General features: G+C 49.3%; 1 protein-coding gene across 1 annotated transcript in view; it reads left to right on the forward strand.

Moving 5' to 3' along the window:
• The window catches only part of EEPD1 (endonuclease/exonuclease/phosphatase family domain containing 1), a 111,990-nt gene that overhangs the window by 83,861 nt on the left and 5,778 nt on the right, over nucleotides 1-22,351 (forward strand). The window contains exons 4-6 of the mRNA XM_030308221.1: nucleotides 14,128-14,238; nucleotides 17,928-18,062; nucleotides 20,293-20,431. Coding sequence (XP_030164081.1) covers nucleotides 14,128-14,238; nucleotides 17,928-18,062; nucleotides 20,293-20,431 — 385 coding nt within the window. The remainder of the gene's footprint in view (nucleotides 1-14,127; nucleotides 14,239-17,927; nucleotides 18,063-20,292; nucleotides 20,432-22,351) is intronic.

Raw genomic sequence — 22,351 nt, forward strand, 5'->3', positions numbered from 1 at the left:
GAAAACTGAGAAGTGATGAGTCTCAGGACATTCTCCAAAATGAGAATGCTATTTCATGAACTGCCACCTATATAGTTCTTGCTGTCATCACGTGCCTGGGAGTGAAAAAATCACAGGTCTCTCCATCCCTTGCTGCCCACACGGAAAAGAACAATCAAATCTGTGTGGTTTGCCCTGAAATAATTTAGGAAATATGAAGGCTTTAAAGCGTAGGATTTGGCATAATGCAAATCAAAATAAAATAAGTCATGAATCAGTAATACTTTCACCCACGGCTTTGAAGTCTTTATTTTTATGATTATGGCTGCTAAGGACGGCAGGCTGCATAAACACCATTTAGAATAGCTGAAGGCTGGCATTCTGTAAGAAAAATGGCAACCAGAGCGATTTCCCTGGGGGTCCATAAGAACTAATTTTGTGTTTAATGTAACGGTTCCTAAATAACTCTGGATGCTTCACAGGAACACACAGGAAAGTGCTGGGAGCTCTGCAGCCTAGAGTGAGTCTAAGAGTGAATGAGTCTTCAGTGTTTATGGGCTGAGAAAATCTATCTCTGGGGCTGAAAAAAAAGTGGGTGTTCTCATAGGAGGGTAGGGATGGGAGCTAATGTAAACCATGGGCTTTGTTCTGCTTCTCTTTGGATTATTTTCTTTGAATGTAAGTACCTACCCTCTTGTCTCGGCTTTTCCTCTCCTCCCATCTTCCTTTTCTGTGTCCCCAACCCTTTCTGTTGTCATATCTGAAACCTCAGAAGTAAAAATACTCGCCTGGGTGGCTCAGTCGGTTAAGCGTCTGACTTCAGCTCGGGTCATGATCTCACAGTCTGTGAGTGTGAGCCCCGCGTCGGACTCTGTGCTGACGGCTCAGAGCCTGGAGCCTGCTTTGGATTCGGTGTCTCCCTCTCTCTCTGCCCCTCACCTGCTCATGGTCTGTCTCTCTCTCTCTCAAAAATAAATAAACATTAAAGATTTAAAAAAAAAAAAAACTCTTATTAATACATTGTACTGTTGGATGTTTTTTTTTGGGGGAGGGGGGTTTAGAAACACTGTTTCCCCAATTGGTACCCATCTTACCCATTCTTTGAGCCTGTCACCTGAAAATATCTAAAACGGAAGAAAATTCTAGAAAGGGAAGAGCTCCGGTAGGCTAAACCAACATGGTTTGTCTTAGGAAATGTTACTGTCACCTTACAAGCTTGGGTCAGGTGCCTTTTTGCTTACAAGTAAAACATCGTAACATGTATGGTTGACATCTCACAGCAAAATTTCAGTTCAGCATTTCATTAGGAAGTGACAAATGAAACTCTGTTTCAACCTTCGTCCTTGGCATGTTTCTCGAGCCAGGTAAAAATGTTAGAATCTACGGAGCGGCATATTCAGGGCAAACCCTGGCATGGCCATCGCGGTGTTTCTGCTCTGACTTGGGGTCCTTCACTCTGCCTGCAGCTTTCCTACACTCTCCTAAAATAGCTGCAAAATCCTCCAAAACTCATTGCTATTTTCAGACCTGCTTTCCACTTAGAATAATTAGTTTCAATCATTACTCACAAGTTTAGTGCTAATTTGGGACAAAGTATTTATTTTATTTGCCCTAAAAATGTCTTTTTTGAGCTTCAGAGAGCCTCTATTCCAGGAATTACTGGGTGGTGTTCTCCTCTTCCAGGTGCTCAGTGGCCATGTGGTGAAACACTGGATTGTCCCTGTGCAGAGGTGGCCTCCCTGGGGGTGGAACTGACACCCTGATGGAGGGCTCCTGAGGGACAGCCAGCAGGCACAGCTGTAGCCTGGTGTAGCGCCTGGTGTGTGTTGAATGAACAGAGTGGTTCCTCTGCTTTACTTTCAACATCCAATTCATTGTCCAAGTCACTTTCTTTAGTATTGTTTTAAATGTGTCATTTATTTTGAGAGAGAGAGAGAGAGAAAGAGAGAGAGAGAGCAGGGGAAGGGCAGAGAGGGAGGGGGACAGAGGATCCAAAGTGAGCTCTGCGCTGACAACAGTGAGCCCGATGTGGGGCTCGAACTCATGAACCACAAGATCATGACCTGAGCTGAAGTTGGACCCTCAACCGACTGAGCCACCCAGGTGCCCTCACTTTCTTTATTATTGATGTAAAATTCACACACCAAAAAAGTAACCATTGCAGAGTTCACTTGAAAGTGTGTCATCCGATGGCATTTACTGCATTCACAGTATTGTGCAACCATCACATCCGTCTCGTTCGAGACATTTTCGTCATCCAGAAGGAAACCTAGTATCCTCTTCCTCTCGTCCCCTGGCAACCACCGGTCTGCTTTCCGTCTCTATGGATTTGCCTATTCAGGGCATTTCATGTACATGGAATCCTACGATTTGGGGCCTTTTGTGTCTGGCTTTGTCACTCAGTGTATTTTTGAGGTTCACCCATGTCGTAGCAGGTATTAATAGGTCATCCCTTTCCTGTGGGTCGCTGGTGGTGCATTGTATGGATACAGCACGTTCTGTTTATTGTTCATCGGTTGACAGACATTTGAGCTGGTTCTATCTTTTGGCTGTTGTGAACAGTGCTGCTGTGAATATTCCCGTACTCGGTCGTATTGGTTTAAGTACCTGTTTTCATGTTTTTAAAGCCAAGTTATGCTTCCTTCTTAATTATCTTTCAGACTGTGATTACTTTCCTTTTAGTCAAGCTGTCCCCATGTCTTACGGGCTGTCGGCCCTTCTCCAGCCCACACTGTATACTACAGCTCTACACCCGTGTAAAAATGCAGATCTCTTTGTGCCCTCCGTCAATTTTAGGATTGCTCACAGGAGGAGGAACAAACTCCCTTCAGGGCAGACAGAGCTCTGCATGGTCAGGCTCTGACATCCCTTGAGGCTCATTCCACCATTCTGCCCCTCATCCTCTGTGCTGTAGCCACATTCACCTTTCTGTCCTACAAATTCTCCATGCCTGTCCCACCACAGGCCCTTTGCATGTGCTGTCCGGCTGCCTGGGTTGCTCTCCCCTCCTCTTTAACCAGTTAACTCTGACTCATCCTTGGGTTCTGAGCTCAAGCATCACCTCTTCAGGGAAGCCGTCCATGACTAAGTCAAACCCCTCTTACCCCCACCCCCACTGCCACTGTCATGGATGCCACAGTCTCCTAGAACCACTCCTTTGTGGCCCACGTCTCAGCCACAGTTTTGTGTGTGGATGATTATTTGATTAATAACTGCGTCGACAGAGACAAAAGAAGGCTATACACAGAACACGGGTTCTGGAGTCAGACTGCCTGGGTTCAAATGCTAGCACTGCCTCTTACTGGCTGTGTGATCTTGGGCAAGTTAATTAGCCTCTCTGTGCCTCTGTTTTCTCATCCATCAAATGAGGATCATAATAACACCTACCTTAGGAAGCTATTTTGAGAACAAAATGAATTCATGTGTGTTCAGTACTTGGCACTAGAATGACCTCAATAAAAGTATCATAAATATAATTATTTTTTTAAAGTGTGCTTACATCACCCCCTGCCCCTCATACATAGACTGCAAGCTCAGGGAGGGCAGGGGACCATGCTTCTAATGCTCACCATTATAGCTCCAGAGCCTGACCTAGGATACACACACAGTTAATGCTTGTTACATTTTTATTGAATGCTTGCATGAATCCTCTTTCCTCTTCACCAGAGAAGAATATTAGCAACTAGTTTCCTGTCTTTCTGTCCATATCTGCAGGGCTGTATTTCAGTGGTCTCTATGTCCCAGCTTGCGATGTGTTGGCTTTTGGCCCTGGCCCCTGCCCCTGCTCACTTCCTCAGCTGGTTTGCTTTGAGAATTGTGCCATCGTGTGTGGAAAGTTGAAGGCGGGGACCCTCCTTCCATGGCCTTGTCATGGTGGAGTGGCCCAATCTTAGAACAGCCACAAGAACACACAGGAGACTTGCTGTGTGCCAAGCCCTGTGCTACCTGCTTTAGAAATGGCAAGGACACCTGGGTGGCTCAGTTGGTTAAGCATCTGACTTCAGCTCAGGTCATGATCTCGTGGTTTGTGGGTTTGAGCCCCGTATCAGGCTCTGTGCTGACAGCTCAGAGCCTGGAGCCTGCCTCTCTCTCTACCCCTCCCCAGTTTACTCTCTGTCTCTCAAAAATGAATAAATGTTTAAAAAAAATTAAGAAATAGCAAACTGGTAAGGCAGGAACAATTTGTGTCCTCTTGTTACAGATGGGGAAACTGAGGTGTGGAGCAGGTGAATAGTCATTTGCCCAGAGTCAAACCTCTTGATAAGTGGTAGAGCCGAAGTCTGGATGTATGCAGCCTTTTTCTAGAGTCTGTGTTCCTAACCTCATCCTTGAATAATGAACATGACCCCGTTTAACATCACAGCTTAGGTTAAGGCACCGGAGCGGAGTAGACATCCCATTGAGTTCTGACCTGGCGATCGCCCCCACCTTCTGTACACGCCTGAGGGTCCTAACAGATAGACGGACAGCAGGACAAATTCTCTAGAGAGACATTTTATTAAAAAACAAAGCTAGAGGGAAAAAATAAAGGTGAAAGTTATTTATCTTAAGATGAAAGAAACTATTTTTAAAAACTCCCATCTCTTATATCAGGGGGTTAAAAAAAGAAAGTGTCACTTCCCTTCTGATTGTACATTTCAGGGGTTTAATGCACTCTGGGGCCCTGTACTGCTGTGTGTTTATCACAGGTATATATATTTAAATAAACAAAGACCTCCTGATGCATTTTCAAAAATGAACACATTATAATTTTAAATGCTAACTTACTCGGGATTTTTATTTACACCTGTGGATGAAATCATTTTGAGCAGGTGAGGGTAGAATCGGTCTTACAACTACTTTGTTAGGTGATTTTAAGATGTTGACAGTGAAATGAAATGAGCCTCAAGCAGAAATTTCTTCCAACTAATGAAACCTCCACCACCGTGGTATGGCTTGCCCTGTCCATATCATAGCATGTCAGATGGCTCATGGCGTGAATTTAGAAGGTGTTGTAATCCTGTGGCACAGTGGTAAGCAGGAAAAGCAGAACGCAAAACCGTGTGCATCTATACGGACAGACAGATGTAGTAACAAACTCCATAGGAAATAGCCTGCAGGGAAATCCACAAAAGGTTGGCAGTGCTTGTCCTGCCCAGCGGTATTCTGCTTAGATTTTTCTGTGTTTCTCTACTTTACAAATTATCCTATAATGAGCTTGTGTTCGTTTATATCCAGACATAAGCCTCAATTTAAAGAGAAGGGGGAAAAAAGCCACAAAACTATCACAGTCTTCGCTCCTAGCTGAGATGAAGAGTCTTCACATCCGAAGACCTTTGGAGAAGACGAGAACCTTTGGAAGTGTCCCTGAAGGGCGACAGTGAGGGATGATGAGGATGGTGGTGAGGGTAGTGGCAGTGTGGCAGTGTGGGACCCCGTGCCCCGTGTGGCTCCGTCTCCTCCTAACCTAACTTCCACCTCTATGAAGTCTCCCCCTCCCTCTGCTCTCCATTTTACACTTCCCCTTGCAGAAAAATGTTTTGATTGTCCTTGAAAGGCTTTTTAGCCCTTTGTTATTTTTTATTATTATTAAAAAAAATTTTTTTTAACATTTATTTATTTTTTGAGAGACGGAAACAGAGCATGAGCAGAGGACGGGCAGAGAGAGAGGGAGACGCAGAATCCGAAGCAGGCTCCAGGCTCTGAGCTGTCAGCACAGAGCCCAAGGTGGGGCTGGAACCCACGAACCACGAGATCGTGACCTGAGCTGAAGTCGTACGCTTAACTGACTGAGCCACCCAGGCACCCCCCCCCCCACACCTTTGTCATTTTCAACCATCTTGTTCAGGAAACCCATGATAAGTAACTTGGGAGAACACAGAGGAGAGGTTACCAGAACCAGCAGCCGTTCTGTTGACAGGAGTGCCTGTGGGTGTCCCTTCCCTTGACTCTGTAAAAGCAGCTAATGATTAGCTGTTTGTGGAGGCTGAGGAAATGTCTCTGTTTGCTTTTGATCTTCCTCAGCATGATAATGTTTAAACAAGGATGAACACTCGCCCAGAATTCCTTTCGGGTGCCCGTGGAAAGAGCGTGTTCATGGAGCTGATCTGGAAGTGGCCCCTGGGCCGAGTGATGAAGGGGCTGTAAGTTCACTGCCTCTCCCCGCTGATGAGGAAGGATGGGGCCTGAGCTTTAGAGCAGGGGCTGCCTTATGAAGCTCTGAGTGCTTGGCTCTAGGTTACAGAATGGGCACGTCCCGCCAGTGCCTGGTCCCTGCCAGGAGGTAAGCCGTGGTCTGATGTGGTGACCTCTCCAGAACTCTGTGTCCCCTGGACCCCAGGGCACTGATGATGAAACTGACTCAGTTCCAGAGAACCCCAGATGTGGAACGCGTGTGGTATGGTGCCTGCACCACATACACCATCGCCTAGATCGGTTGGCAGGCTTGTGTTTTCTGAGCTTTCTCCCCTCTGTGAGTTTCGGCATTAGAGCTGGCCAGACCCGGTTCCCATCCCACGTGGCCCACTTGCTGGCAGTGAGTGACCTTGCCATGGTGCCTGGTTTCCTCAGGGGTCAAACGGGAGCATTATTACCTGCCTCGCGAGGTTATCAGTAGGAGTAAATGTGATAATCTGTGAAAAGTGTCTGTCAAATTATTGGCACTTACTTCCCCTGCCCTTCCCTTCCCCCTCCGGCTCTTACTTTTTTACAGGTTTCAGAAGCTGACTGGGCTGTAGGTTACTGGCCACCTGTGTTTCTGACTATTGTTGGACTTAGCCAAACTTAACCTATTAGAATTACTACCTATTAGGAGTATGCTCTTATTCCAGGCAGTTTAGCGAGGGGTCTTCCGGGTGGAGCCAAGGGGACATGAAAGAAAGCTGATGCCGTTTTTTGGAAGAGTGGAATCCACTCTCATGGTTTGGGGGAAAGGCCTTTGGATAGTTCAGTGTCCTCTCAACGCAATCAGCTTCTCCGTGGAGTTCATACAGCAATTATCACAGAGAAAGAGGGAGAGAGGGGTTTATGAGAATCTTATATTTCCTCTCCCTACGCTTTCTTCACCCCTCTTTTCTCATCCCCGCCTCCTAGAATTCCAGAATCGTGTGGTTTTGGAGCTGGAAATGCCCTTGAACGGGGTCATCTCCTCCCGTCCCTGCACTTGATGGATAGGGAGACCAAGACCTAGGGTCTCAAAGCTCCTCCTCTTCTTCTAGCCCATGAAGGTGGCCCACTGAGGAAACTTGCGAAGCTAGAAGAAACCAAGGCCAGTTCTTCCTTTTAATGTTGGAATATGGTAGTTGCTCAATGAGCCCCCAAGGAGCAGAGAGAATGACCGACCCTCCCCCTCTGCGGATTCCTGACCCTGTAGGGAAGGCCCTGTAGGCAGTGCTGTAGCAGTAAAGTCAGAGGTGCTCAGAGCCCTGGAGAACCCTCACCCTATACTGCTCTCTGTCCCACATTGCACCTGTCTCCCCTCAGGGATACATGCCTGTGTTTGCATTGACCTAAGACAGGGGCTTCTTTCTTCTATGATAATCCTGGCTCTTTGGGAACATAGGGCATAAGCCACCGAGCAAACTTTATCTCTTCTGGACAGATTGAGACAAAGAGGAGGTTGAAAGACTTTTCGCTTTTGCTTTGTGTCTGTGTTACACTGTGTGTGTGAGCCCTTGCTCTGCAAAGAGGCGTGCCAGGGCCATTAAGACCGCTGATAACCATTAAGGCACTTAGCTCCTAGGAGAACCAAGCAATGTAACTGAGTACTTGGCTGCCCCATCGACCTTCAAAATATCAACATTCTAAAGGCTAAACAAATATCCCAGAAAAACTTTGCAATAGGCTTGTTACACTTAGAAGGCCAAACATGGTTCTTATTGAGTTGATACTGAGATGTAATTTGCTTTCACGTTGGTGTTTTCTTTTAGAGTACAGTGACGTTTTTTAATGACCTCAACTATTCTTTGGTTCCACTCCAAATGGGATCATTTACAGATACCCATAGATGTGCTGGCTCCTATTATTGTCCATGGCATTTCCGCCCTTGAAGATGCTGGCAAAGATAAGCCCTTGCTTACAATTAACGGTACAGAAACTGTTGTCTCTGTCATTTGCACCCATGCCTGTGGCATAGTTCAGTCTCTTGACCTTGCATGGTCTGAGTCAGGGACTTCTTTATTTTATGATGGCAATTTATCTTTTTTAAGGAAGCTCACCTGTGCTGCTTTATCCATCATATACTGCGTTTTCAGAAGCTGTCTTGAGTGTGCAGAGAAAACTAGCGGTTCACATGTGGAAAACTCACTGTCCAGGAGGTCACCTCCAGAATCCATAAAGCAAGCAAAAACAACCAACTCAAAGCAAAGCAACTTTATCTGGAAATTTGACCCAGAGGGTTCCAAGTGAGGACACCCCTCCCCCACCATCCAGGATGCAGGATAAGGGTGGCCATTTGGAGTTTGCTTTTGAAAATGCCTGCCAGTAGTCCTAAAAGTCTGTCTCCAGCTAACTCTGTGGGCGCCGCTGAAACACATCTTAATACCTAGCTCACAGGTATTTTAAGTTAACTGAACGGGGAAGACGAAAGGACCACTGAGCTTGGTGGTGGCTGGACAGGCCACCGAGTGAAATTAGATTGCTTTTCCTATTTGTGTTTCTCACTCAGGACCGGATGAGCAAGGAATATTTGTTTCAGGAAGGGGGAGGAGTAGAAAGAAAGAAAAAAAAAAAAAAGTCCAAAGGTCCACAAACAAATCGCGGTTGGTCTCAAGCCTTGGAAGCCTTCTGTCACTGCAGAGACAAGCTGAGTCAGCTGATCCAGGGCAGACCCAGGGCGCAGCACATCTGAAACATAGCCAAGAGTCTTTTCTCTTAGGACTTGGCATTTCTGAATGCCTGTGCCTTGGGCATCTTGTAGATTGGAGTTAAAATCTCTGACATGAGTCCCATGATTGCTGAGCCAAAGAGCAGAGGGGATTTGGTGTTGATGAAGCTGGCAGTGGGGTGGGTGCGAAAGAATGACGGTATCACCCATGTTTGGTCTGAAGGTAGAGAAACAAGTCCAGCCTACGGTCGTTCTTGTAACTCATCTTGGGAGAGAGAAGCCATAAGGTGGGATCCTCAGGAGACCTCTCTGATTCATCCATTCAGCGAGTATCTGTCACATGCCTCCTGTGCGCTGGGCTCCCTTCATGTGTCACCTCATGGGATTATCTGAGAAGAGGCTCAGTCAGATGCTTGCACGGTGTGGGGGTGATAGCTGAAATGGTAGGTTTGTTTTGAATAATGAAAACTGTCTCTCCAGACCACAGGTATGAAAAATATGAAGGCTGAGTTCAAAATAAGCAATTGCAGAGCCTTGTCTGAGTTGCTCACGCTTCAAAGCTGATCGGGGATCCTGTGAGAAATGCACAGATTGGCCCTAACCTCAGAGATTCCGATTCTGTGAGGGATGGAGTTCACAAATCTGTGCTTTTAAAAAACAAGAACCAGTGTGATTTTGATGGAGGCAGATGGTGGGCTAGCCCCCAGGATTCTAGAAATACATTTGTAGGGTCGTAGTTTTGGGTTGTGCAGGTCAGCTCCCTGGGAGATTTTGTCCCAACCCTACACACCCCCCATTTCCACCCTTTCTGCCCCGGTGAGCCTCTTTTACTTAGAAGAGTGTTGTTTCTACCTGCTGATATGTGGACGAAGCAGAAAATTTGAGAACCAGCTGTTCTAAATAAAACAATTTCAGGCAGAGTTCAGAGGGAGGGCTCTCAGAGGTTGCTTTTGTTTTCCTGTGAAGTTTTCAGGAGGAAGGACCCAAGGATCCGTCCAGTAAGGCGGGCTGGCCTCATCTGGGAGCCTGCCCTACTCCATCTCTTATACCTGCCTGGCCAGGAGATAGAGCAGTGGGAAGCAGACCTCAGTTCAGACCCTCCTCTAACTCTTCTCCACCGTGTGATCTTGACTGGAAACTCACATATGGCTTAACCTTTCTGTGCTTATTCTGTGCTTAAGCCACGAATAACTGGTAGGGTGTTCGCCTCACGCAGGCCGGCTGGGGCAGGTAATAGGGACGATGTCTACAAAACAAGGAAGGCTCCGAAGCAGCCTTCTCAAACTTGCCAAGCTTGTAAATCACTCTGAGGTCCTGAGAAAATGCTGATTTCAAGGCAGTAGGTCTGGGGTGAGCCTGAGACTTTGCATTTCTGACAGACTCCCAAGTGAGGTCAGTGCTGACGGTCCACGGACCGCACTCTGAGTAGCAGGAATCTAAAAGGTGCTCTTCAGTGTTGCTGTGAACTGGTAGTGCAGTCAACTAAGTTACCACACTGGCAATTCTTTTTCAGCCCTAGAAATAGAAGACAGTCCTACCCCTTACCTAGCACTGAGGTCTGTGCGTGCAGATGTGGGCATAGAACGCTTCTAGCCATAAATAATTTTCCCCTGGTTCCTTAAACTATTAATTGTCTCTGATAATATGAGATACTGAATAAGAGGGCATAGCGGGGGGATCGTCTACTCTGTGGGCTGAGAGAGGTTATCAAGATCAAGGCTTCAGATGTACAAAATATAGGTAGCCCTTAAAGGTCAGGAATTAGGGTTCCTTAAATCTCCTAGAGTTTACCCACGAAAGAAAAGCTTTTAGATAGAAAACAAAAGGAGAATGTCTTTCCCTCATCTGATAACACCAGCTTTAAAATTGTATCCAAGGCACCTGGAGGGGCCGTTTAAATGCAGATCACCTGGCCCCCGCCTGGAGTTACTAACTCAGTAGGTTGAGAGGGGCCTGGGAATATGCATGTTTCATGAATTCCCAGACGATACCGATGATGACACTTTGACTAGCTGACTTGAGGCTCCAAAGGCCTTCTCTGAGAGTCATAAGCATGGAGAGCAATGGAAGCCTGTGTCCCTTCTTCCTTTGCATGCTAACCCTTCCAATCACAGTGGCGTTGCCTGGAATGGGAGTGTTTAAGTGGGGCTGGCGTTTACAGCGTGAACGGGAGATTCACCTGTCTTCAGGTATCTGAAGGCTCTCTGAGGGTTAGGAAAGATGTGATTTGTGGCTCCTACATGTTGCAGTTCCCAGCACAGCAGGGTCCTGCGGGTTCTCTAATCTGGGTGGCTGGCTGATCACCGGAGGGGGTATCTAAAAATAGAGCCTCCCCAGGGTGCATCCTGAGAGATTTGGGTGAGCAGCCAGGTGCGGGACTCCCTGCGTGGAGAAGAGCGAAGCACCAGATGGGCTTTCGGAGCTTCTCTCCTTTTTAATGATTCTCAGATTCAGCTCTAATGATCACTCAGCAAGCAAATGATTCCCTGGCAGGAAATCGGACCCTTTGTGGAGTCCATTTCCTCGCTAGATTCCCTAAAGTTATAGTCAATACATTCCGGCTGCATTTTCCAAAGTGCTTCATTTCCCATCCAAGGATGGCTTCCAGCCAAGACCATCTGGCCAAGGGGATTCATCTGGGGTGAAGGCCCTCATTAGGAATAGCACACTGTCCACGGTCGGGAACCGATAAAAGCCCTAATGATCAAATCCCAAAGAGAACACTTCTCAGGCAAACTCAAAGTGAGGTTAAAATTGAGGCAATTATTTAGATAATCAGCTGCAAGGAGCAGTCCCCCCGCCCCCAATTTGTGTGTCATACACGGACGGACTGGGGAGTGCCGTCTTCCCTGGCGTTTCCTGGTTCACCAGCAGAGGCTTGGTGAGTGTCAGGGGGCACCGTGCTCAGCGTCAGCTGAGCTTTATAAAGGCGACTCTGGGAGGTGCCGGGTGGCTCAGTCGGTTGAGAGCTTGATTCTTGATTTTGGCTCAGGTCATGACCTCACAGTTCGTGAGTTGAGCCCTGCATCAGGCTCTGCACTGACATTGCCGAGGCTGCTTGGGATTCTCTCTCTCTCTCTCTCTCTCTCTCTCTCTCTCTCTCTCTCTCTCTCTCTCTCTCAAAATAAATAAACTTAATAAAACAATTTTTTTAAAGGTGACTTGGGTACAGTGTCTGTTCTTTATGTTATCTGCTAATAGGGAAAGGCAGACACTTAACCGTCTAACTGGAAAGGCAGAACCCCAAGAACAGCACATCTCTTTTTTGTTTCTTTAAGATTTTTGAAAGTTTATCTATTTTGAGATAGAGCGTGCAAGCACGAGCTGGGGAGGGGCAGAGAGAGACCGAATCCCAAGCAGGCTCTGCCCACTGTCACCACAGAGTGCAATGCGGGGCTTGATCTCATGAACCGTGAGATCATGACCTGAGCCGAAATCAAGAGTAGGATGCTTAACCAATGGAGCCACCCAGGCGCCCCTGCTCTTCTTTTTTTTTTTTTTTCTTTAAGTTTATTTATTTTGAGAGAGAATGGCACGTATCTAAAGTAGACCTCCTGCCATGCTTCCTCCCTTGCCCAGGGAGGGATGCTCATCTTCCCTCCTAAAGCTAAGCAGTGTGAGGCCTCGCCCAGGAGGGGCCAGGAATGCAGCTCTCTGCAGCTGAGGTGCTCCTACAGAGGGCTGGCAGCTGACAGCTGTTTGCCCACAGCACTGCCTGCCTCTGGGGCAGAGGCTTGTGATGAGGGTCTGGCCAGCTGCAGTTCTCCAACCTTCGAAGGGATCAGAATCACCTGCAGGGGGGGCTCGTTAACAACAGGTCACCGGGCCTCACTCGCCTTTCTGATCCAGTCGGTCTAGGATCAGACCCTGGCCGGAGGCTTTCTAACAAACTCCCAGGTGATGTTGAAGCTCCTGGGCCCCGGGCCGTACTTTAGGAACCACAGGGATAGCAGCTGTCAGCATGGCCATCACAACTTAGCCAGAGGACACATGGAGGGTGACTGAATGACAGAGAGGCAGGAAGACTTCACGGCTCTGCTGGTGACCCAGGTGAGAGAAGATGGGGCTCCGAAACAGGCCACGGCCAGGGGACTAGAGAACAAAAAGAGGGAGCTCCGGACCCATGAGGCGGTGGAATCAGTGGGCCAGGCCGGAGGAGGAGAGGGACGAGTCAGAGCAGCTCTAAGGATGGAAATACCAGGAACTGAGATAGACATGGGGGGAGGGGAATGGCAGGTCCCTTTGTGACCCCGTTGGGCTTGTGGTTCTGTGGAGACATTCAGGTAGAAATGTTAAAAAAGTTGTCGAAATGCCGTTCACACCTTGGGAGAGAAATCTGAGCCGCGGGTACAGGTTTGGGGGCCTTCGGGACAGAGGTGTAAGCTGAAGCACTGGAGCGAAGTGAGGTTAGTTGAGGACAGCTCACGGGGGAGGGGGTGGAGAGGCGCCCAGGGGAGCCAGAAGACTCACTTTGTAGGGCCGGACACAGAAACGGGTGACTGGCATGCTCCGACTTGCATGACACACGGTGTCCCCCCAGAAGGGGCAGAATCCGATGCTGGAGCATCTCACAAACGAAACCCAAATATGACAAACGCTGGGGCCCCCTCAAAGGAACCGTCGTCAAGGGGCTGGCTTGTGACTGAGGCGTGAGTTCGAGGAGCTGGTCCACCTCTTTGGGAGCACGTAGTTTGTTAACCCTTCATTTACTTGGCCGGTGCAGTTGTCTTTTGCCTTGGTGATCAAGTCCCTCTGTGGTTCCCATGCCATTTTGGAGGAGCCGCGCAAGCGAAAAGAAGCACAGCCTATAAACACACGTGGGGTGTCGGAGCCACGACAGCGGGGCTTTCTTCTCGGAAGAGCATCAAAGCGAACATATGGTGGTTCTAGATGGAGCGGGGCGGGGCGGGGGGGGGGCGGCTTTTCCACCTGTGAGCTAGGCTCGGGGGAGAAAAGACCCCCACGTATTCCTCTTCCTTCCTCCACGTTTGGTATCTAGACCCTCCTGGGACCTTGAAACCACCGGTTTTACAAGGATCGAAAGGATTCTGACAGCTTGTTTTGAGCTATCTATGCTAGAATGCTACAAAGCGAATTGATTACTATGAACTGAGAGCCCCCCCCCCCAGGTGATAATTGTGCGTTTATAGGTAGTTTGCTTTTTAATTTGTGGGGCTTTTTTAGTCCTCTGCGTCTTCACGAACCCTAAGAACAGAGATGAAGTCCGACAAGCCTCTGAATAAGGCTGATGAGTCAGGCTCAGGCATTTCCTGGCTCCTCCGGCTGCCCCCAGCTGGGTGTGCTTTCGGTACGAACACACACCAACTTGTGCTCTGTCTTTGCAGTTCTGTACGGAGCTAAACCAGCCTCTCCTGCCCAACATCCGCAAGTGGAAGCAGCCCCGGGGATGCTGGAAGGCCGTTGTCGCCGAGATGCCCTCCACGCCGCTCCAGAAGGTACCTTCGTCTGCAAAACTTGGATTTTATCTCCGTTTTGTGGAAACCTTTCTTTTCCCTAATCACAGACATTTAAAACTTTCCTTTGCCAACATCCCTGGTGCAATTTTGTGTTTCTGCACATTTCTTAGCTCTTTGCTATTCGTTGCAAAATGCCCTGGTTCTTGCTTCATGTTTCGATCGGGAATGGACAGCTGCCCAGGCGGAAACGGGGGTTTGGGGTATTGGGAGGAGAGGAGAAATCCTGTCTGGAGCCAAGGCTGCAAATGGGGTATTTCTGTCCTTTGTCCTCTTAATCCTGTCGCCACAGTTCTATCCTCTGCCAAGTTTGTGGAGAGCCCATTGTTCATTGACTGAAAACTTCAAATTCACTTAATTCATAGGCGAAGCATTTGCCTTTGGTGGTAGAAATTGTGCACATGGAAATGTTCTGTGGACATTTTGAGCAGATTTTAATTTTGAGTCTTCTTTCGTTGGTATTTCCCCTGTGGCTGTAGGTAAATCACTGTAAGGGTATGTTTTCACTCTGACAGATCTATTCAAGACTGAGGTTTTTACTCATTTGGAATGTTTGATATTAGTGGGGTTTTAGATTTTAAAATAGAGTTCTGGTAGCTAATCTTGAGTTGGAAATTGTGTCATCACATAGTTTTTCTATAAATGCAGATGTTGTATTTCTTTCTCTCTAGTATATCCAACATGTTGATAAACACACAAATAGCATTTATGTGAGGGATATTGAGATTTGGAACTTTTAAATTATAAATATATACTGGCTTAAAGTTATCTGATTAATTATTGACAATAAGCTCTCTTTTTTAGCCACGACTTAAAAAGGTGATATAAATCTTATTTCTCCGGGATTTATGTTTTGGAGTGTAAATTGTTACTGTAGGCGATGGCCAGTGTACTTTCCCCATAGGCTGGAAATTAAGCCAACTTGGAACGTGTCTAGTCTTTACCTCTGTAGCCCTTGGTTGTTCCTACTCAGTCTACATAGAAATAACACTACCACCTTGCCTTTTTCTTTAATGTTATTTATTTTGAGAGAGAGCGAGAGAGTGAGCATGAGTGGGTGAGGGGCAGAGAGAGGGAGAGCGAGAATCCCAAGCAGGCTCCACACTGTCCGCACAGAGCCTGATGTGGGACTTGAAATCATGAAACCGTGGGATCACTACCTGAGCCGAAACTAAGAGTCAGACGCTTAACCGACTGAGCCACCCAGGCGCAACCCCCCTTGCCCCACCCACACCTTGCCTTTTTTAAAAAAACAGTATCTTTTAGGTGGGTTCATTAGGATCTTATAGTCCATTTAACACTCTTTATTTGTCCGCTGAAAAATTAGAAAGGTTACTGCATGCCAGGCACTTTGCTACATGCCAGATAGACATCGGTAAGAAAAACAGACCTGGTGACACAGCCCTGCCTGTTTTCACTCATTGTGAGCCCAGGGCAGGGATTCAACCTGAGCTGATGGAGCCCCTCCCTCCAGGAGCTCACAGCCTGTTGGAGGGACGAGGCAGGAAACCCTGCTCCAGCTTGGGGCATCAAGGCCATTGGAGAACAGTGTGCCGTTGCAAGGAGACCCGAGTTCAAGCCACTTAACCTTCTCAGCCTCCGTTCCTTCATTTCTAAAATGGGAGCAGTAGCCCCTTCCTTAAGTCACTGGGTGGCTGTAGGATTTAAAAAGATAATGTGCATTGAAATGCTTTATTAACTGCACACAAGCCAGGGCCTGGCAGCGTCCACCTGAGGCGGCAGGCTGTGCCAGGCTGCAAGGCTGTGCCCACGCACTTGTTGCTGTGGAGGGTTGTGGGCCTCGTGTGGACAAATCTTCTGGTCTCTCAAAAGATGCACGTACCTGGATTTTAATGCAACATTTACTGAATCTTAAATATGGGCAGATAACCTAAAAATTCTTTAAACACTGTTTGATAAATTGTATCTGTGAGTGGCACACGTTCGATCTCTACCCGAGACGGAGATGGGAGAGGGGTAGCTGCACCTGCCGTCTGCCCCATGCGTGCAGTGACGTCCACGCGCCTCTCTTCAGTTCTCGGGTCCTCGCCCCACAGCTGGAGGGACAGCTGCACATGAGAAATTGCGATCTGTAAAGACAAAACGATGCCCCAAAGTCCTCTAGCCACCGCCAGGTGGAGTCAGCCCCGAACCCCATTTTAGGGCTCTGGCTCTAACACCTGATCTCCCGTGACCCGGCTTGGAGGCACAGCAGTTCTTCTGGAGGTGGGGCCTCCTGGGTCCCGGGGCTGGGAGACGCTCCCAGGAACACCCGGTCCTGCTGGGAACGTGGGTGAGCAGGTGTGAAGGGCCGCATTGAACACGAAGGTGCCTACCGGGAGGGCCCCTCGGGCAGTGGGTCGTGCACACTGGGGAGCCACTGAAGGTTCTTCAGCAGAGCTGACCACCTGAACGGTACTTTAGGAAGGTTACTCTGGCACCACTGCTTGAGAAGCAGTAAAGGGGGGATAACCCTCCCAAACCAAAAGGGCAAATCCCGTTTCCCTCACTTTGTACCCAAGGAAACAGGTTTAGAAAAGTGTGGGGGGGGGCTCCCGTAGTCCCGCAGCTGAGTGACACGGGTGGCCCTGAGATCCGGCTCTTCCGATTCTTAAGCTGGTGCTCTCTCCAGTGGGCGGGCAGGCCTATGGTTCTATAAATACCAAAGCATGCAGAACACAGTTCCCTGTTCGCCCCTTCCCTCCTCCTCAACACAAGTTGGTCTAGTTGAGGTGCGGAGCCCAGCAAGGCGTGCGGCTGGAATCCAGCCGATGTTGGGGACTCAGCAGAGGCCACTTAGGTTGTGCAGAGTCACTTCCTCTCTTTTCGCAACGAGCACCACCGGCCCCTCCAGCGATGCCACGGGTCCCGCTGCCAATCTCGGGCGGCAGAGCCTCTAGATGCTGGAGTGGGGTGGGAGAGGAAGCTTTTCCTCTTTGCAGAAGGCCCCCAGGGATAGCAGTGAGAAGCTGGCAGATTCTGAAGCCGGAGATGGCAGCGTTTAGCACCAAGCCCTGGGACACTCCTGACACGACTCTCTGGCCCTCATGGGGCCCTGCACTGGGGCTGCAGACCTGTCCACCCACAGAGGGCCCTTGACCACTTCTAAACCACTGTGACTCTTAGCACTGACCTCCATTCATCCAGCAAATACTGAGGATTTGCTAGGTGCTGATTGTTGTATGCAGCCACTAATTGGTAAGCAAAGCCTACCGCTGAGAGTCTTCTATTTGATTCTCAGCATTGCTGCTTACCAGCTGTGGGATTTTAGGGAAGTTACTTGACCTCTCTGAGCAGCTGAGCCCCTGCCTGGTAGACAGGGATATGAGTGTCTGTCATAGGGATGTGATGATTAAAAAGATAATTCTGTGCTTAGTTGGAGCCTCCCTTCACTTCACCCCAAAGAGATAACAGCCTAGGCCCCTCTGGCTCCACATAAAACTCTGAAATTGGCAGCATGGGAAATTTGGGGCTGGGGGCAAGGAGGAATGTGCTGTGGCTTTAGGGGTGTGCTTTTGTTTCTGAAACAGTCCCTGTGCATGTGATCTTAGGACCCAGTGCAGAACCAACCACTGCCCCCCCACCCCAAATCTTCTCCTGGCTTCCCCTGCCTCTTCCCCCAGCGTGGGGCTGAATCCTGATTCAGACTGATAGCTGTTCCTCTCCCGCAGGGGGCTGGATTCTCTGGATTCCTGTGGGACTCTGCGGCCGGGGTGGAGCTGAGAGACGCCACCTCGCAGGAAAGTTCACCTGGCAACGGGCATGGGAAGCCCACGGGTCCCAGCCCGTACCTTGCGAGGTTCAAGGTACCATTCCATGTTTCTGTGAAGGTCTACTTCTAAAAGCTGGGGGGTGGGGTGGGGGGTCCCTTTCTAAACTGAGATCCAGAGCGGCCTCACCTTTTTGTCTTGATTTCATTCTCTTTGAGGGTCAGGTCAGCATGTCCTCCTGGGGTTCCCTTGGCCGGTGAACTTGTCCAGAACAGGAATGAGAGGGATTGGGGGCGGGGGGTGGGGGGCGGTGAGGACTCCAGCTCTGATAACTCTGGCATCTGGGCACAGAAGATCAAATGGCTGGCTCCCAAACCTAACGCGCGTCAGAATCACCTGGGGGGCTTGTCTTAAAATCAGGGATTCCTGGACCGTCCCCCACACACACAGAATTTCTGGGACAGGGCCCAGGACTGCCTGTTTTTCAAAGGGACCTTCAGTGCTTCTTCATTCCTCTGGCATTTGGAGATCACTGGATTAGAGGACAGCAGAATGGGTTCTGAGGACATGCTTCTCCTTACCAGGAGGTGGAAGGGTGGGGTGGGGGGTTGGGGGTGGGGAGGGGAAGACCCTCAAGGGGTCATCTGGGTTTGGAGGGGTTCAAGAGGAGCTTCTGGGTTGTGGAGTCAGGGCAGCCCCACCACTGACCTCTCCAGATGAGCCCTTCCCTACGTGAGCATCGATAGGAGCAGGGGGACTGATCTGAGCTGTCTCTTTGATTCCTCCGGATGCACCTGGGATACGTCATGAACAACAGTCAGAAGCTGGGCATTAGGAGGAAAAAAGAAGCCAGCAGCCAAAATAGATCTCCCAGTCGGCACTCAATTGACCTTATCCCCATGGCACTTACCTGTGAAATGCAGGGTCAGGCAAGAGTGGTCCCTTGCCACAGAGCCTAGCAAGCTACCTGCTGGGTGTTTGAGCACCCCCCCCCCCCCCCCCCCCACTTCTGTGTGCTCCAGAGCAGTTCTGGAGCCTGAGAGTTGCCTCAAATCACAGCACGGTCTCTGGCGGCATGTGGCAGGGGCAGCCTCTGTGCTGGGAGCTGTGTTGGTTGCAGCCGGGATCTGGACCAGGCTCTGCCCCCGGCTGCAAAGTTGCTGGGGTTCTGTGTGCACACGCACGCCTGGGGGTGCCTGTGGTTGTGCTTAGGAGATTGGTGTGCAAAATCTGCCAGATTTTTTAAAACCTCCTAGTGCTGCCCTGGATTTCTGTTTTATGTAGTGGCCGCACTTGCTTTGACCTAGCAGGGCAACAGCCAGACCAACCGGTGTCTCCAATTTTCTTTATTTATTTTTTAACGTTTATTCATTTTTGAGAGAGAGAGAGAGAGAGAGAGAGAGTGCGAGTGGGGGAGGGGCAGAGCGAGGGAGACACAGAATCTGGAGCAGGCTCCAGGTTCTCCTCCTAGGCAGCGTTTCCCTGCCTGTGGCCTTAAGGTGGTTTCTCTGTGGTCGGAGCCACAGCTGCAGAGGGCTCTCCAGGCTGGGTGGTGGTGATGGTGAACTGGGGTCATGTCTGTAAGATGAAATGAAGTGAAGCCTTCACTTCCTGGGGGCTCCCCCTGCACCCCTGTCCTTCCTGGCAGTATTTAGCGTTTGCCACCATGACAAATGGAAGGGCAGGATTGCCAAAACCCGAGCAGCTGAGCAAAGCTGCCGTGCCCAGGAGACCCATCTCTGTGTGTTTCTGTACCTGCCCACCACGACACCTGCCCTGGGGACCCAGGGCTGCGACGTATCCGATGCTGCCAGGCTTCAGCCAGCTTTCCTGTTCCCTTGAAATCTGGTGAAAGTGAGCAGCAGGGCACAGTGGTCTCCAGAGAGAAGAGAACACAAAGGGGGCGGGTAGGTGGGATGTGTGTGGGGTGGGGAAGGAAGTGGGTCCCAGCGGTGGGTCCTGGCAGAGGGATCACGGTCTGGCCCTAGAGTGTAAGACCCCAGTCTTGCTTAACCACCAGCTGCGGGAACCACCGCCTCCTGTTTTGTGGTTGCTTACAAGGAAAAAACAAAAAACAAAACCTGACCTTTCCAGATGCACCTGGTTTTCCAGACCCTAAGTTGGAATGGGGGTGTGATGTCCTACAGGGGCCTCAAAAGAATCCAAGCGCGATCTGTCTTGCATTATCTCTTGGAGTGTGAGCTTGCCTTGTTTGTGTTTGCTGTTGTCAACATCGTGCAGGAAGCTGTTCCTAAGTCAGAAGCAACGAATACAGGAAATATGAGCATCTGAGCCTGTCCCTCTTGCTTTGTTTCTTCTTGCCTAGGTGGGAAGCAATGACTTGACCCTTGTGAACCTTCACCTGGCATCCATGATCCTCCCAGGGGGCGACAATCCAAGCAGGAATCACAGTGACAGCCACCGCTTGGCTACCTTTGCACAGACCTTGCAGGAAACCCTGAAAGGTAGGAGATTGTCTTTATCCTCGGCTGGGCCGACAAGTCCCACTTCTGCAGGGGGCAGGCAGGGGACTGCCTCTTCGGAGCATCCCTCCGATCCCTTAGGCTGACAGGGCTGTCAGCAGCAGTGTATGCTGGGGGCACAGAAGACCGTCTGTCACAGCCCCTGCATCTCGTGGAGCCCAGCCACCCCTGTGCATGGTGACACCTCCGTCTCTGGGCCTACCATGCACGCTCCACACTGTCAGCTTTGGGGCTTTTCAGCCTCTCTTTGATGGAAAGGATTAAGGGGGAAAAAAGTGACGACACCCTCCCCCGTGACAAGTCCTCCTGCGTTCAGCTGCTGCTGTGGTGATGCCACCTGCAGATTGGCACGTGCTCGTCTTGTGAAGGAAAGACAGTTGGTGACTGGGAAAGTCCTGATTAGCACAAGGTAGATTTTTTCTCCCTGCTGGGATGCAGATCAGCCCGGAGCTCTCAGAAAACCCACACTTAATCTTGGCTCCTTCAGTCGCTGTAGGACCTCAGGGAAATCACCACACTACTTGTAGCCCGTCCAGTCAGGGACTGGCCAGTGCTCGCCTCAACCGGGGCGGCTGGGGAGGCGTGGTGGTGATCTGTGGATGTACCGGGCACACAGTGAGGGCTCAGCGGACACGAGCTGACTCAAAACATACCAGAGGATTAAGAGAGCAGTGAAAAGAGCAGAGCTTCAGTAGGAAGTGGGCTCTCTGTTTCCAGGCTCTGCCCCACCAATACAGAAATTTTCCCGTGTGCAGGTTGACCAGAAGGAAGAGTTAACACTGCTGTAAAGACTGGGCTTTTTGGCTGGACTTTTCAGAGCCCTGCCCTTCTCTAGGTGGGCGTTTACAGCCGGAGGCCCAGAATTGTCTTAACGTGTTCTTGAGTTTTCACCAATAATCTCTAGTTTTCTAAGCCTTGTCCATGTTAGATTGGCCCCTCACAGGGGTGACTCGTGAGAATTTGGCTATAAAAATAATTTGGTCAAATTAGAGCTTTACATTTGAAAAAGACTTTTTGATTGTAGTAAAACATACGTAACAGACACCATTTACCGTTTTTTTTAAGCGTTTGGTGGCAGTACGTACATTTACATGGTTTTACAACCATGATGTCCATCCGTCTGCAAGACTTCTTCATCTTCCCAAACCGAAACTCTGTGCCCGTTCAACACGAGCTCCCCACCGCCTCCTTCCCCAGCCCCCAGCAGCCACCCTTCTACTTTCTGTCTCTAGGGATTGGAGCACTCTAGGTACCTTGTACAAATGGAGTCATGCGGTATTTGTCCTCTCGCGGCTGGCTTACTTCACTTACATCGTGTCTTTGTGGTTCATCCATGTTGTAGTATGTGTCACAATTTCCTTCCATTTTGGGCGCCTGGGGGGCTCGGTCGTTAAGCATCTGACTTTGGCTCGGGTCATGATCTCACTGTTCGTGAGTTTGGGCCCCACATCAGGTGAGTGTGAGCCCCGCTTCAGGCGAGCCCCTAATAGAAAAGCTTCTCTATCTCTTTCTCTTTCTCTCTCTCTCTCTCTCTCTGCCCCTTGCTCACATGCACATGCTCTCTCTTTCTCTCTCTCTCTCTCTCTCTCAAAAAAAATTCCTTCCTTTTTAAGGCCAAATACTGTTCTGTTGTGTATATATACTGCGTTTTGTTTATCCATTCATTGGTCGGTGAATACCTGGTTTCCATCTTTTGGCTGTTGTGAAAAATGCTGCTGTGGATGTCGATAGGCAACTTGCATTGTGAGCCAGGATGTGCTGTGACTAGCATTCTACTTAAATCAGGGGTCTTCAGGCTAAAAAAAAAAAAAGTCACTAAGATGTCTAAGCTGAGATACTCCATCCAAGAAGCAGCTCTGTGGGAAATCGGTCACCCACAGCTTGTCTCTAGCCTATTAAAAA

The sequence above is a fragment of the Lynx canadensis genome, chromosome A2, assembly GCF_007474595.2.
Source record: "Lynx canadensis isolate LIC74 chromosome A2, mLynCan4.pri.v2, whole genome shotgun sequence".
Classification (NCBI taxonomy): domain Eukaryota; kingdom Metazoa; phylum Chordata; class Mammalia; order Carnivora; family Felidae; genus Lynx; species Lynx canadensis.